This window comes from Condylostylus longicornis, unplaced genomic scaffold (assembly GCF_029603195.1).
Source record: "Condylostylus longicornis isolate FDR11 unplaced genomic scaffold, ASM2960319v2 ptg000044l, whole genome shotgun sequence".
Classification (NCBI taxonomy): domain Eukaryota; kingdom Metazoa; phylum Arthropoda; class Insecta; order Diptera; family Dolichopodidae; genus Condylostylus; species Condylostylus longicornis.
In genome coordinates, this window is record NW_026578013.1 from 8,808,440 (window position 1) to 8,824,690 (window position 16,251).

A 16,251-nucleotide genomic window follows, 5' to 3' on the forward strand; every position below is an offset into this window, starting at 1 on the left:
TTTCAGCCGTTTAATAGAGCATCTACATAATATAATTTTTGCGTTATTTGGAATAAATCATATACACAATTTATATTTTTATAAATTATATCAATTTTGTTTTATGAAATTTTTTTTTTCACTGGAAAGTAACATAGAAGAATTATATTTAAAAAATAAGCTGTTATAATGAATTTATGTTGTTTTATTATTTTACGATTTTCCAGTAGTCAATATTATTATATTGTATAGTTCGTTTTACGTTTTCGTAATTTTTTTTGTCCCTTTTTTTTTAATTTTTCCATAAAAATGCCGACATTTTCCAAAAATTTTCATTATTTTGTTTTAAGGCACTTTTATTTAATTTCTTTTTTTTTTAATTTTAGTTTTTAATTTAACTTTTTTGAATCATTATTTTAAAAGTCATATTATGACTTTCATATTTCATTTATTTTTGATTATAATTGGACTTTGATTATTGGCAGAATCAAAATAATAACAAATTATGTAGTTAAATTTTCTTTATCATAGAAATTAATGTAGTTAAATTTAATAAATTTAAATTAGTTTCATAATTGATTAATTTTAAATTCGTATTTAGTTTATATATTTGATCTTAAAAACTTTATGTTATAATATAAGAGTATATAAAAGTATGAATAAAATTAAAAAGACCTTTTCTTCAATAATTGCACAGTGCACATCTACGTTTTATTACAATCTGCCAATTGTTTTTTTTTTACATATTTAATCATTACCTTAATTATCTTCACTAAAAACTTGTAAGGGGATTGTATCTTTCGAAAAATTTTCCTTTATTAAGTTTAAATGTTTCGTTAAATTTTTAAAATTCTTTATCTATATACAATTCACAAACAAAATACAATATACAAAATATACTTTTTACAATATATTCAAACATACTGAATACATTGAAAAATTATTCAAATTACAGAAAATAAAAAAGTTTTTAATAAAAATTCGTGCACTTAAAATTTTTCTAAACAATTTTCAAGCATTTTATTTTATTTTGTTTAACAAATCTGTAATCTTATGATGTGGCTATTTTAACAGTATTAGTAGTACATAAAAAACGTATAGTATTTAATTAATTATTTAAAGATAGTGTAAATTTTAGCTTAGCTTTGTTTTCACTTTTTTTTGTTAAGTATGTTTAATTAGACATTAAGGAGCCTCGTCTATCCAATTAATTCATTTTGTGATTTTGGAAAATTATCACTTCAGCTTAAATACCACATTTCTTATTATTAAAAAGTTTAAAATTAAAAATTTTAAGTGCTTTTTTTTGTCATTTTAAATGACGTAAATACATAAGTGCGTAAAACGTGTTTTTCCTAATTTTCTAAAAAACATATGTATGTAGTTAAATTTCACTTTCATAAGCGTTACATAATTATAAATTATACTAAATACTAAAATAAACGAGAAAAACAGTTTTTCAAGATAGGAATGCTAAAGTATTTAAAATAATATTCTTAATTTAAAACAATATTCTTCTGCAAGATTCAAATTGTATTGAGTAATCAAAATATGTACAAATAAATATATCATATTAATTATATATAAACATTATATACCGTAATAATATACATAATAATTTGAATATAAATAATATAATATATAGAATATCACAGAAATTGATTATATTATACATGTATCATATTATTATTGAAAAATAATTATAATTCTTTAATAATGTAACAATTTTTTTAAGATGAATCTTACATTATTTAAGATATATTTTAGATGTTTATTTATCACAATTTTTCATAATAGCAAAAATCGTATAAAAAGAAATTATTTTTTATAATTTGATTATTTTTCATATTGAAATTTGTTTAATGTATTCATTTTATAGTGTAATGAAAATTATAATAAAATTTTCTTTTTAATTAATTGCATGTTGAAAAAGAAATCACTTTTTTAAAAAAAAATTATTCATTAAAATATACATACACAAATATACATGAAAACATTAAAATACAAAGATAAGTAATTATAGTCACATATCCCGAATGCATCTAAAATTATGGTAATGCATTTTTTTAATTTTCAAACAGTATAACTACTTCATTTGTTAGAATAGTATATTTATATTAGTGTTAAAAATAAAAAAAAACCAGCAAATTTAATAATTGGTATTTTAAAAAAGAATTTAAATTAAATTGGAAAATATTTGGTTATACTGTTTATCATTCCTCCAAAATAATTTATAGAACTATATAAATAAAAATGTAAGTTACTATTATCATATCCACATAAACGGGTAATATAATTATTTTTTATTCACTTATAATTATATTTTTTTTTATAATTTTCACATTTATATTATTTTTCTTTGAAAAATAAAATTTAAAATTTAAGCATGTTCATACATAATTATCCGTTTTTATTAATTTATTAAAAGTTATTTTTTGCTTTTAATTTTGAAATATTTTAATTAGATAATCAAATTTCAAAACATGTTAGACCCCAAATAATTTAAAATAGAAATTGCTAAGATATAAAAATTCTATTAAGTTGAAGAGGAAATTGTATTGACAATAAATTGTTATATAAATTTAATATAACAATTTTATGACACGCACACACAATACTAACAAAATTAAAATAATGCATGATTACGCTTTTAAAAGGAAATTTTAAAAGAATCCCTCTAGTTTTCTGTTTCTCTTCCTATTGTTGACAATTTTGAATAATTTAAAATTGTTTATTTTTTTCATTTTTGACAAATATACATATGTACATATATATGTATTTAAAAAATAAAATACGCGGACTTGTTAGATAAAAATATTCTTTTGCCAATTATAAAACTTGAAAATAAAATAACTTTTTAGAAAAAGAAAAAAAAAAGAAACAAAATTAGGTTAATTAAAGGTGAAAATTAAATAAAATTAAAGTTAGGAAAAAAAGTCGGTACAAACAAAAATACCTTATTTTTTGTAACAAATTATTAAATTGTATAATTAAATTAAATTTTATATAATAACAAAATCAAAATTACTCAAAATTTTTATAATAATATATAAATAAATAATGGTAATAATGAAATAAAATAAAAATTAAAACAATAAAAGCAACGCGGTCATTTGGCAGCCGTATTGGATCCTTTAGGAATTACAAATGCACCAACAGTTATCGGTAAAGATGGCGTTGAACGTCGCGGTAATGAGAGAGTACTTAGACAACATAGTTGGTTCATACAGGGTAAAGTTTCTTCTTTCTTAAAACAATAAAAAAAATATAATTGTTTTATTACGTTAATTTATTATTTATCTATATACATTATATATTTTTATAATATTATATTATATAAAATTCCCATATAAAATGTATAAATGCAATATATTAAAATTATATTTGAATATTATTTTAACTATATATATAAATGTATTTACTATTAAACTAGAAATGTGTTTATATTTTTTGAACATCGATGATAAAAAAAGACACTGTTGAAATTCGGAGCGTTAAAAAAATTATTTATTTTGAAAGAAAAAAAAAATGCCATTAATATTTTATTTAACACAATTAAAAAAAGATATGCAAATTTAATAAAAAATTGATTTTTTATTATGAAAAAAAAGTAATTCTTATATAGTAAAAATTTTCTTTTATTCTCTTTTGTACTTGTATAATTATGTTAACGTATATTAATTATGTAATATTGACTTCTATTTTTTTTAAAATTTTAATAATATTAACAATATATAAAACAAAAAGAAAGTGAATGAATCACATTTCGTTGTTGTGGAAAAGAAAAAATTAATATTCGACTTATTCTTTTTTAAATATAATTTAATTTGCAATAATTTTAATTTATAATAATTTATCATGTATTTAGATTAAAACGTTACATTGTTCTAGTAAATTAATAATAGTAGTATCTACTTAAATATTTGTATAATAGTTATTATATCCATAATTTGAAGTAAACTTATGTAGAAATATTTTTATTCTCATAATATCTCTACCTTCATAATAATTAAGATGGCAAAAGATATGCAACATATATAGGCCATAAAATGATTCATATCTAAAGTTTCCTTTATACATATACAAATTCTAAATTCTAATATTAATTTTATTTTTATAAAAAAATATTAATTGCGACACTTATTTCAAAATATTAAAGTGTCTTCTTTGATTTTAATATTACAGTCGATTCTGAATCTTTTAAAATTTAACCTTACATTAGATTTTTAAAATTATGCTGTATATGATAAAAATTGCTGTGAAGCAAAATACCTTGTAAAAAATTAATTATGTATATAAAATTCATTTTAAACATTTGCATTAAAAAACAAATCAAGACATTTCCCTTAAATTGAAATAAAAACATGCACATTTAACGTACATATTTTATTTATAAAAATAAAAACTAAGGGAAAATCATAAAATTTTCATATTATCATTAATTAATTGGGAAATTTTCATTGAAAAATTTTGTTTTATGTTATATTGATAATTTTTATTTTATTTATGGTTGATTTGTTTTATTTTGATATTCAATTCTTGATTGAAAATTGATTATTCTTAATATTTTAATTTATTTTTATATTTTTAATGTCATTATTCCTCAAAATCTGTATAATATTTATGAGTATTAAATTAAATACACAATTCAAATAACGTAAATAGGAAAACTACAAAGTGATTAAGATCAAGCAAGCTGAGAGTTATTACGTTAATTGTATTTCTCGTGAATAAATTATTCAGGGATTTTATCATTGCAGTGATTAATACGTATATTGTTATTACAAAAATTTCACTGTTCGCTTCAGGTGTCAGTATATTGTATATTTAATACTTAAATTCTTAAAATTATTTAAAATTATTTTCCAATTCGTACAAGCTTGATAAAATTTTTATAATTCAATCTTTGGGTTTTTTTTAAATTATAAAATAGGGTTTTGACAAGATCTTTAATAATTTTTTTGCAATTTAAATGCGATATAAAGAAATAATAGATACCAACATTATATACATGATATTATAATTTCATTTTGGGTTTGCTTTTTTTTAAAACTAAATTTGTGGTAGCATTCAAAAAAATATTTTTATTAAATTTAAATTTAAAGCATGGAAATATTAGTAATATTTTTCTAATTAATACAATACATGTTATTTTAAATTGCTTAAAGCTATTTGCACATATTTTTTCTTATTTTTGAAAACACCATTAATATTCTAAAATCTTACACAAAATTCTAAATTATTATTATAAGTATGTATAATAAGAGTATTTTAAAAATAATATGCCTTAATATTAAGAATAACAATTTAATATTATAACTAAAGTTTTTGATAATCAACTAACTTGCATTAAATTCTCTATATTATGTACATGTTTAATTTAAGGAATTGATTGGATACCTTTATACATAAATTTAGGGTTATTCATTTAATTTTTCTGTTTTGTTTGTTTTTTATTTTGTGTAATAACATAGTTTAAGTTTTATTATTTTAAATTTTGATTTTAGATTCTCTTTTATACTAATAATAACAAATTATGTTTTTTTTTTTAATTTATGAAATTTCAAAAACAAAAATTTTCATATTTTTGTTTGTTTCTTTTTATGCTTTTTATGTTTTAACATCAACTTTCTAAATTTAATTACCAATCTAAATATGAAATTTTAAAATTAAAAATCAAAAAAAAAATTGAAATTTTGTAAAACAAAAAATTGAACATTAAATTAAAAAAAATATAAAAAAAAAAACATGTAGATTCGGGGACATAACATTGCAAACCTCGACCCTCTCGGTATTAATAATCACGAATTGATCGACGATTCAAAAGTGAAGTCTATACATGCAAGTTTTTATTTTGGTAAGTAATCAAATATTAATAAACACGAAATAATCAAAATTATTTAGATAAGAAAAAAAAATTGAAAATTAGGACATTTGTAGAATTATTTTACAAAATTATATAATTAAAGCTAGATTCAATTTATAAAAAAATGATTGTTATAAATTTTCAATAATTTCTGTTGCTGATTTTAAAACCATGATATTTAATTATTTTCCATTTTATAAATAGAAGTAAATTACAAAAAAAAACGTAAATGAATAAATTTTCAAGGAATTTAAATAAATTAAAGATTTTCTTCTAAACAAAACCCATTCAATCATTTATAGAGTATTCTTGAGGACTAATATTCGCATTTTAGAAGCGAATAAAAGAGTTAAATTATATAGTTTTAAAAACTTAATAATTCATACGCAAATCTGAATAGCAATATGAAAATATTAGTAAATGCCATTTATTTTTACTTAATGTTAAAATTTATTATTTTGATTCCTTAATTTAACATTTATAACAAAAATTGCAATCAAATATTGAATCGTGCTTTAATTTTTTTAGAAAAAAAAAAAAAGGTTTTAAATTATAAATGTATTTATGTACATAAAACTAAAAAATCTAAATATACAACTTTATACTTAACAAATAAAAGTAATAATAAAAAATAATATTATTTAATAATTAAATAATAACAAAAATATAAAAGTATTAAATAATCAATGAAGAAACATTAAAATATTTGAATGTAAATGTAAAATTGTATACATAATTATGTAAAAATTTAATTGTTGATTCTCGAAATTTGCATGAACTGAAATTCGAGTTGTAAATATTATTTTATTATTTTTAAAAAATTGTATAAAAAATAAACCTAGAAAAATAGTCATATTTTTATTTTTTTTTTTGTTGTCAAGTAGTTTATATAATTTGGCTATATAATAAAAATATTGGTGTTAATATACATTGTGTACAAAAACAAAAAAAATTTTATATAAAGCTTCAGAAATTTTTTAAATTTTGTAATTCGAAGTCTGAACTGCAAGCATGAAAAAGTCTGAAGTGGAAACAACAGAATTTATCTTTTTTTTTTTGTTGATGAGACTACTTAAATTTTATTTTACTGCAAGTATTTTAAATTTATTTTATTATTTTTAAATTTTTCTTTGATTTTTTTCAAATGGTGTTCTAAAGTCTTTACTACTTTTAATTACAAACTATCATTCCTTATTGATACAAATTTTTTTAATTTAATTCTATTACAATTTTAGAGTTAATAGAGTTTTTCAAAAAATTAATTTCAAAAATTCATATAATGTCTTTGAAGTCGATTTAGATAAAAATAATTACTGTTTATTCTTTTTTTCAAATTAATATTAACTAATCTTAATATTAATTCAATATTGTATTAAGTAATGTTATGTTTTTCATTTGAATTCATATCAAAATATTAATTTCAAAATTATTATGTTCGGTTAAAAAAAATAAGTGATTAATTTAAGTGATATAAATTAATCAGATATTAAAATTGCTGTCGTAAAATAGTGTATGAATAATAAAATTAGTTTTTATGCAAAATTAGTAAATGAACATTCATATGTTAAATTAAAGTAAAGAAAAACAATTGATATTTCAAATTATATGAAAAAATTTGAAAGAAAATATACATACATAGTATACTAAATAAAATGTATTGAATTTACTTGAATATAAAATAGTTTTTGCAAAAAAAAAAAATTTTATTTTAATTATGTGTATCTAAATTTTTTGGTATGTGTTCAATATTTAAAACTTAAATTGTATTGCATGTGTCTGATAAAAAAACTCTTCAATTTGTATTTTATTAAAAATAAAATCTCCGAATTTCAATGTTTTCTTACGTAAACTTCAAATATTTATATTATATTTTTAAATATTTAATTTGTTAAAATTCATGTGGGTGTATCTCTAATACAAGTTTTTTTCTTTTTTTCAATTATAAAATCAAAAATTCAAAAAAAAAAAAATAGGTGAGCAAGATATGGAGCGACAATTTAAACTCCCAAGTACAACATTCATTGGAGGAGATGAAAAAGCCCTTCCTCTTAAGTATGATTATTAAAATAATTTTATTTTGCCAGAGATTAATATTTTTTGAATTGTGTTTTCAGGGAAATCTTAAATAGATTAGAAAGTGTTTATTGTAATAAAATTGGTGTTGAATTTATGTTTATCAATTCATTGGAACAATGTAATTGGATTAGAAAACGATTTGAATCACCTGGAGTGTTAAGTTTTTCACCAGAAGAAAAACGTTTAATTTTAGCCCGTTTAACTAGAGCAACTGGGTAATTTTTTTTTTTTTTTAATTAAGTATATAGTATAAGAGTAACACTAACACTTTGTTTTTATAGATTTGAAGCATTTTTAGCAAAGAAATTTTCATCAGAAAAACGTTTTGGTCTTGAAGGCTGTGAAATGATGATTCCAGCTTTGAAACAGTTAATCGACACATCAACTGAATTGGGTGTTGAATCAATTATTATGGGAATGCCTCATAGAGGTCGTTTAAATACTTTAGCAAATGTTTGTCGTAAACCTTTACATCAAATCTTTACACAATTTGCTGGATTAGAAGCAGCTGATGATGGTTCTGGTGATGTTAAATATCATTTGGGTACATATATTGAGCGATTAAATCGTGTCACAAACAAAAATATACGTTTAGCTGTTGTTGCAAATCCATCACATTTGGAAGCTGTTGATCCAGTTGTCCAAGGAAAAACAAGAGCTGAACAATTCTATCGTGGTGATAATGAAGGTAAAAAAGTAATGTCCATTTTGATTCACGGTGATGCTGCATTCTGCGGTCAAGGCATTGTTTTTGAAACAATGCATTTATCAGAATTACCTGATTATACTACACATGGTACAATTCATATTGTTTGCAACAATCAAATTGGTTTTACAACTGATCCACGTTTTTCACGTTCATCACCTTATTGTACTGATGTCGCTCGAGTTGTCAATGCACCAATTTTCCATGTTAATGGTGATGATCCAGAAGCTGTAATGCATGTTTGCAAAGTAGCAGCTGAATGGAGATCCACTTACCATAAAGATATTGTTATCGATATTGTTGGATATCGTAGAAACGGACACAATGAAATTGATGAACCAATGTTTACTCAACCACTTATGTACCAAAAGATTCGTCAACATAAAACATGTATGAATAACTTTTTTTTTATTAATTTTTTAAAATATTAATTATTTAAATTTGATTATAGCTCTACAAATTTATGCTGATCAACTTACTGCAGAAGGTGTTGTAAGCGCAGATGACGTAAAATCTGTGGCTGATAAATATGAGAAAATTTGCGAAGAGGCTTTCGAACTAGCTAAAAAGGAAACACATATCAAAGTACGTATTTAAACAGAAAAAGAAATAAGAAATTTACGTTAATTTAATTTTTAATTGTAGTACAAGGATTGGATTGATTCTCCGTGGTCTGGATTCTTTGAAGGAAAGGACCCTCTCTGCGTTTCTCCTACTGGTGTAAAAGAAGAAACTTTGATTCATATTGGCAATCGTTTTTCAGCGCCTCCACCAAATGCAGCTGAATTCGTGATTCACAAGTATGTTTAACCTAAGTTATCAAAAATTTATCTTATATTCTTATTAATTTAATTAGAATAATAAAAATAATTAAACATTTCAGAGGCTTGATGAGAGTTTTGGCTGCTCGTAAGGAAATGGTTGACAAACGTATTGTAGATTGGGCTCTTGGTGAAGCTATGGCTTTCGGCTCACTTCTTAAAGAAGGCGTCCATGTACGCTTGTCAGGTCAAGATGTAGAACGTGGCACATTCTCTCATCGTCATCATGTTTTGCACCATCAAAAAGTCGACAAAGCCACTTATACTCCACTTTGTCATTTATATCCTGATCAAGCACCTTACTCTGTTTCAAACAGCTCACTTTCTGAATACGGTAAGATATAAAAGCTTTAAATAGCTTATATTTAAAGAATAATTTTAAAATGACTAAAAACTTTTTTTACATTTTTTATGGTAGCTGTTCTGGGTTTTGAACATGGATATTCAATGACTAATCCAAATGCCTTAGTTTTATGGGAAGGCCAGTTTGGTGATTTCATGAACACCGCTCAATGTATTATTGATCAATTTATATCAAGTGGTCAAGCAAAATGGGTACGTCAGTCAGGTCTTGTTATGTTATTACCCCACGGTATGGAAGGTATGGGACCTGAACATAGCTCCGCTCGTTTAGAACGGTTCTTGCAAATGTCATCTGACGATCCAGATTATTTCCCGCCAGAGTCCGATGAATTTGCTATTAGACAATTACACGATATTAATTGGATTGTTGCTAATTGTTCAACACCAGCTAATTATTTCCACATCTTAAGAAGACAAATTGCTTTACCTTTCCGTAAACCACTTATTATTATGACTCCAAAATCATTGTTGAGACTTCCTGAATGTAGATCTACATTTGACGACATGGTAGAAGGCACGGAGTTCCAACGCGTCATCTCTGACAGTGGTCCAGCAAGTGAAAATGCATCGAGCGTAAAAAAATTAGTTTTTTGTACTGGCAGAGTTTATTATGATTTAGCTAAAGCTCGTGCTGAAAATAAATTGGAAAAAGATATTGCAATTTCTAGAATTGAACAAGTAAGAATTGTTATTTTCTTAAAATTTTTACGATCAGGTTTTAGATCCCAAATATTTATAATTATACATCGGTGATTGTGAATCGGCATAGTCACTAATATCAAATATTTTAAAACAAAATATAATCAGGTGTAACAAAAATATAATTATATTTTAGATTTCACCCTTCCCATTCGATTTGGTTAAAAAAGAAGCTGAAAAATACAAGAACGCTGAAATAGTTTGGGCTCAAGAAGAACACAAAAATCAAGGTGCTTGGTCGTATGTGCATCCAAGAATTATCACAGCTTTATGCGGAGCGAGGGATATCAAGTGAGTATTTACAATTGTATACTTTTTTTATATAATTTGATTTTATTTTTCTTGTTAAGTTTTATTTGGTTTGGACCTGGATTTTTAAATTTGATTTTTTATAGTATTTTTTTTGTTGATGTTTTCAAACTGCAATTGATTAGATATAATATTGATAGACACGATATTTTATCAATAGAATCAGTTGCAAAGAAAATAAAATTTATATTTTTTTTTCTTTTAAAGTTTTTTTTCCACATCCACGTTGCAAAATTAAGTATTGATTTGGTTTTAATTTTTGAATAATATTAGTTTTCTTAATTTTTATTTATAATTGGTTATTATTAAATTGTTTTCTTTGGCTTTCGAATTATTCAATATAAGAAACCATAAAATTTCCCGATTTTTCTTTAAATATATTGGTACTTGGATTTTGATTTTTTTATTCTGTTTCCTACCTTATTTTCTCTATTTTATGTTGCATTTCTATATTTCCTAAAAATGATGATATAAATAAACTGCAAAATTATTTAAATGTAATATTATTGTAGTAATAGGTGCAAATATTTTAAAAAGTGAGGGACGCGAATTAAACGCGTAAAATCAAAATCTCAAAAAATTTTAAACCAATGTCAAGTCCGAACAATTTTTTTGAATTTGTTTCATCACGCTTATTTTGTTTTTTAATTAAAAAAAAAACTCACCTCATATTGTAAAAATTCAAAATGTCATTTTTAAAAATTTGTGCTTTGATTTTTTGTTTTCATTTTTGTTTTGATAGTAAGAATTAAAAATCAAAAATAAAAACAAAAGCTTTATGATTAATTGTAGAAATTGATATGAAAGCCAGGATAATTATTTGAATATAATTAATCATTTATTTCAATCGTTAAAAAATAATATTATGATACTTCATAATGTAGTAAAACTAAAAATAAAAGTTAAGAGTAATTAAAAGGTAAGGGTGATTTTTGATAAAAATAAACAAATTAAATGTAAAATAAATGTAGAATGAAAGTAACTATTTGGAAGGTTATAATGGTAAATACTTAATGCGTATTATTATTGTAAATTTATTAGAGCAGGATCTTAAAGTTACACATATGTTTAATCAACGCTTCGGCCTACAAACCTTAAATCTGGTTACAAAAATAAAATATTTATTCTTTCAGTTATGCTGTAAATCTTAACATTCAGATTTTTATAAATAATCATTTTATTATTTTTAAATTCTAATTTTGTATTTATTTAAAATTTTCTATTATTTTAGTTTTCATATCATATCGTGGTTGAATTTTTCTATTTAATTTTTGCTAAAATTTAATCCTTTCGCGTCTACCGTATTTAATTGGCACCTATTTTTTTACTTTTGTTTCCTTTTTTTTGCTAAAAAATATGTAAAACATTTATATTTTGTCGGTATGAGTGTCATTGTGTGATCATGATATCAAAAAAAAAAATGAAACACCAAAAAAAAATTTGTGTTACAGACCCAATAATCTGGCAGGAAGTGATCAAAATCAAACTCTAAATTCTAGGTCTACCGCCAGTAAAATAGATAATTTTAATAATAGTTATAGTAAAAGAAATACTGGAGGTAGTAATAGTAGTGAAGGATCATGGTTGAAACGTTTATTTTCACCAAAAAAATCAAATTCTTCTTTCTCCAGTGCTGACGAAACAAATGATCCTTTGAGACCTGCAAAGGCTGGTGATTTTAGCATACGAGTTGATTTCAATAAACCATCATCTGATGATACCTCAGCAAACATAATTAAAGTTAATAATGGAAGGCAAATTAGGTGAGGGGATGTATTTATATAATACATTATTATATGGGTCAATATAATTACACAAATATAATATATTTATATATACATATATAAAAAAAATTAGCTATTATTATATGAGATGTGTTTTTATTATAATTTTTTAATTTTATTTCTTAAAAAAAAGCTTAAAAAATAATTACAAAAAATGTATCATACAAAAATTTTTTTTTTCGTTTATTGTTATTTTGCATTGCTTTCATAATTAATTGGTTTAAAACAAGAATGTTTAGGATAGTTGTTTTTTGATAAATGAAAAAAAAATAAAAGAATTTACGCGGACTGTTCGTAAGAGATTATGTATTAAAATAGTTTGCATTGATCAAAACTACTCCTACTTATGCATTGTTATTAATTACAAAATAATAATAATAATTAGAAAATTAAACCCGTTTTTGCTTATACGCACGTTTACAGTAATTTTAATTTTAAACATTTAAAAGCCTTACTGTGAGTGAATTTCATTTTTTATTCAAAAAACAAATTTGAAATAATTTTCCTAGAGCCTTAGATTAGTTTGAAATATTATTTAAGATTCTTGAATGAGCATATGTCTTCAAAATCAAGTATATGATAGGAAATTTATATGTAATGTTTTTGAAAAAGTTTTCATAAATCAAGTTTCTTAAATTTTTTACTATTTTGATATTATTTTCAAAACAATTTTTCTGTGTTTGCTATCTGTACAGCATAAAATTTCAATCAAACATAGAAATAATTCTCATCATAAAATGTTTTAGGAAGAAAAGATTCGTTACTTCAAATTAAATAAAAATTTATTTTTTTTTTGTTCGTTATAATGATGCATTTTTTGTAGACATTTGTGAAAAGAACTTTTTTTAACCTTTTAACATCTCTTTATTAAATATAATATTTAAAAATTCTTGATAATAGTAAAAATCAGATTAATAAGAATGAATTAGTGTGCATAACTATTTAATAAATTATTCGTTTCTCATATTCTTTCATTAATAAAACTTTTAACTCAAACAATAACTATTGAATGTTCCTAGAATGTTGATTTTTCTCCTATTAATTGCATTAAATTGAAAAAATTCTAATGTAAATATACTATGGGTTTTTTTTCCATAACATAATTTTAGATTATAGATTCGTAATATAATTAATTCTACGTCTAAAAGGTTAACTTTTTTATATTTTTCATTTTAATTTTAAATTCCAAAATTAATTAATTAAATAATAAATTGAAAACCTTTTATTTATTTTAACTTTTTCTAATGATATATAGTAATTTATTAAAATTTTATTTCAATAATGAAAATTCCTTAATACCTCGTAAATATTATAAAATTAAAACAACTGGTATAATGGATGTTAATAAAATCAATCGTTCATTTTGCTATTATTAATTCAATTTTTTAACTTTTGCAAGTAATTAAAATTTCAATTTATTAATAATACTCTTAAAAAAAAATAAAATTAAAAATAACTAAATATGAAAAAATTTAAAAAACATTTTTCCACTAATTCCTTAATATATTTTTCAACTACTTCGTTACATCAATATAAATTCTTTCCAATAAACCCTTGCAACATAGTAGTTTCGCTTTTTCTTTGTTAAAACATCACTCATTGCAATTGCCACGTTCTAAAATTAAAAACGGCGTTTAGTTGAATATTCAATATGCAATACATTCAAGTTATGCAAACAAATTCATTCATTATATTAATTTTTAGTAGTAAAATTAATTGGCCCATTGAAATAGAAACTAGAAGAAATTTGAAAAGTTTAGAAAAAAAAAAAAGAAAATTATATGTGTACATCTTGTTCATAACATACTTTACCCAATTTATTTCACATTTTATGTAAGAAATTCAAAATATTTTTGCTTTTATTTTCTTTTTATTTAATTTTTTATTTTATTTATTATTTTTGTAACATTTAAATTATATTTTATTCTTCATTTCATTGTATTTTTCTCATTGCATATACCCTTTTTTTTGTATTTATTTTATATTGATTTCTGAGAAATATTGTTTAAATGAAAAAAAAATCCAAATTTAAGATCAAATAAACTAAATTGTATGTTGGTATTGACTGTTTTATTTAAAAAGTTTCAAAATATTTTAATGAAACAGACATAGTAGTGTAAATTAATTTAATGAGTTTGAACTATAATCTATTTTCAGTTCATAGTATTTTATATTTTTTGTTAATTATTATTATATTTCTCAGAAACTTCATATTTTTGTAAATGCAAGAAAGAAAAAAAAATTTAAAATTTTCGAGTTATTATTACAGAAGGAAAAAACTTCTTGTATTTACTTACATAATAATTTCGTTTTTTGTTAATATTCATAATATTGTTCAAAATGTATGATAAATTATGAAAATTTGCTACGATTCAAATTAAGAAGCATAATTCATTATGAAAGAAACAATAATCATTAATATTGTGTGCATTTTGTATTATTAAATAACTTATTTATGTCTTGTGTTTATTGCCAAACAAAAATTCGAATTCATAGACCGTTTCGAAAACTCTATTTAAGGAATCCCATCCCATTACTTACAATAATTAAAAGAGTGTATGTAAAATTTTAAGATTGAAAATTAAAATGGAATATGGAATTTTATTTCTGAATGTTTTAGAAAACAATTTTTGGCATGGTGTTCTTTTTTTGTTGTTTATTATGTGATAAATATTTTATTTAAGTTTCTACTAATTAATGCCGGCAGATAATTATGTATGTAAATGCTGAGATTCTGACTTTCTTTAAAAACATACAAATATATTGTACTATAGCGTTTGTACATTAAATTCTTCTATCTCTATAAAGTGATGTGTGTTTTTTGTACCTATTCTATTAAGAGTTTCTTTTTTTACTATTATTATAAATATTTCTTTTTTTTATTAGTTTTATTTTTTGTTTTCATTATTTATTTTTTTGTTCTTTATTTTCGCAATATTATTTAAAATATAATTTCATCACTTTAGGTTTTTTTTTTGTTTTTCTCTTAAATTCTCATGTATATTAAAATTCATACATTCAAAAAGTTCTTTTTGTATATTTTGCAACTGTTAGATAATTAATGGAATTACTATTTTGGAATATATAATAATCAATTTATTTTCTTTTTCTTTTTTTTAATGCAATGTTTACGTTTTACAAAATCATTGTTACTATAATAACTTTGATAAACTTTCAATTTGGATAACAATAATAAATATTTGATCATGGGAATACTTTAACACTTCACCAACTGACACCATTTAATTAATACAAAAAAAAAAAAAAACAAATAATAGATACGTTGGAAGACCCACTGGAGCATCTACTGCTACTGGATCTAAAGCACAACACAATAGAGAGTTACATAATATAGTACATGATTTTTTGAATTAAAGTAATACTTCAACCTTTGTTTTTTTGTATGATATTTAAAAAAAAAAAAGATAAGATAAATACTGAAGAAAAGAAATTTATTTTTAATAGTTGATCATTTTGAAAAAAAAAACAACATAAATTTAAACTTAAATATTATTGAATTTAAACAAGAAAAAATATTATTAAGCAAAAAGAAAGTTAATAGGAGAAATAGCAAACTATTAAAATCTTTCAAGTTATTATTAAAAATTTAAAATATTAAAATAAATAGAAAATAAACTAAAAATGTTT

The 16,251-nt window shown here is 21.8% G+C and overlaps 1 protein-coding gene across 6 annotated transcripts in view; it reads left to right on the plus strand.

The window, feature by feature from the left end:
• LOC129610483 (2-oxoglutarate dehydrogenase complex component E1) overlaps window positions 1–16,008 on the plus strand; it is a 33,317-nt gene extending 17,309 nt beyond the window's left edge. For 3 of the 6 annotated variants that reach the window (XM_055523095.1, XM_055523094.1, XM_055523093.1), the window contains 11 exons: window positions 3,081–3,210; window positions 7,819–7,897; window positions 7,960–8,136; window positions 8,203–9,017; window positions 9,079–9,212; window positions 9,273–9,427; window positions 9,511–9,782; window positions 9,867–10,489; window positions 10,647–10,801; window positions 12,451–12,582; window positions 15,882–16,008. In XM_055523095.1, coding sequence (XP_055379070.1) covers window positions 3,081–3,210; window positions 7,819–7,897; window positions 7,960–8,136; window positions 8,203–9,017; window positions 9,079–9,212; window positions 9,273–9,427; window positions 9,511–9,782; window positions 9,867–10,489; window positions 10,647–10,801; window positions 12,451–12,582; window positions 15,882–15,978 — 2,769 coding nt within the window. In that variant the 3' untranslated portion in view covers window positions 15,979–16,008. Of the gene's footprint in view, window positions 1–3,080; window positions 3,211–5,733; window positions 5,837–7,818; window positions 7,898–7,959; window positions 8,137–8,202; window positions 9,018–9,078; window positions 9,213–9,272; window positions 9,428–9,510; window positions 9,783–9,866; window positions 10,490–10,646; window positions 10,802–12,450; window positions 12,583–15,881 lie in introns of all 6 variants that reach the window. The other 3 variants (XM_055523096.1, XM_055523098.1, XM_055523097.1) reach the window with 3 other exon arrangements.
• Window positions 16,009–16,251: the final 243 nt, after the last annotated feature.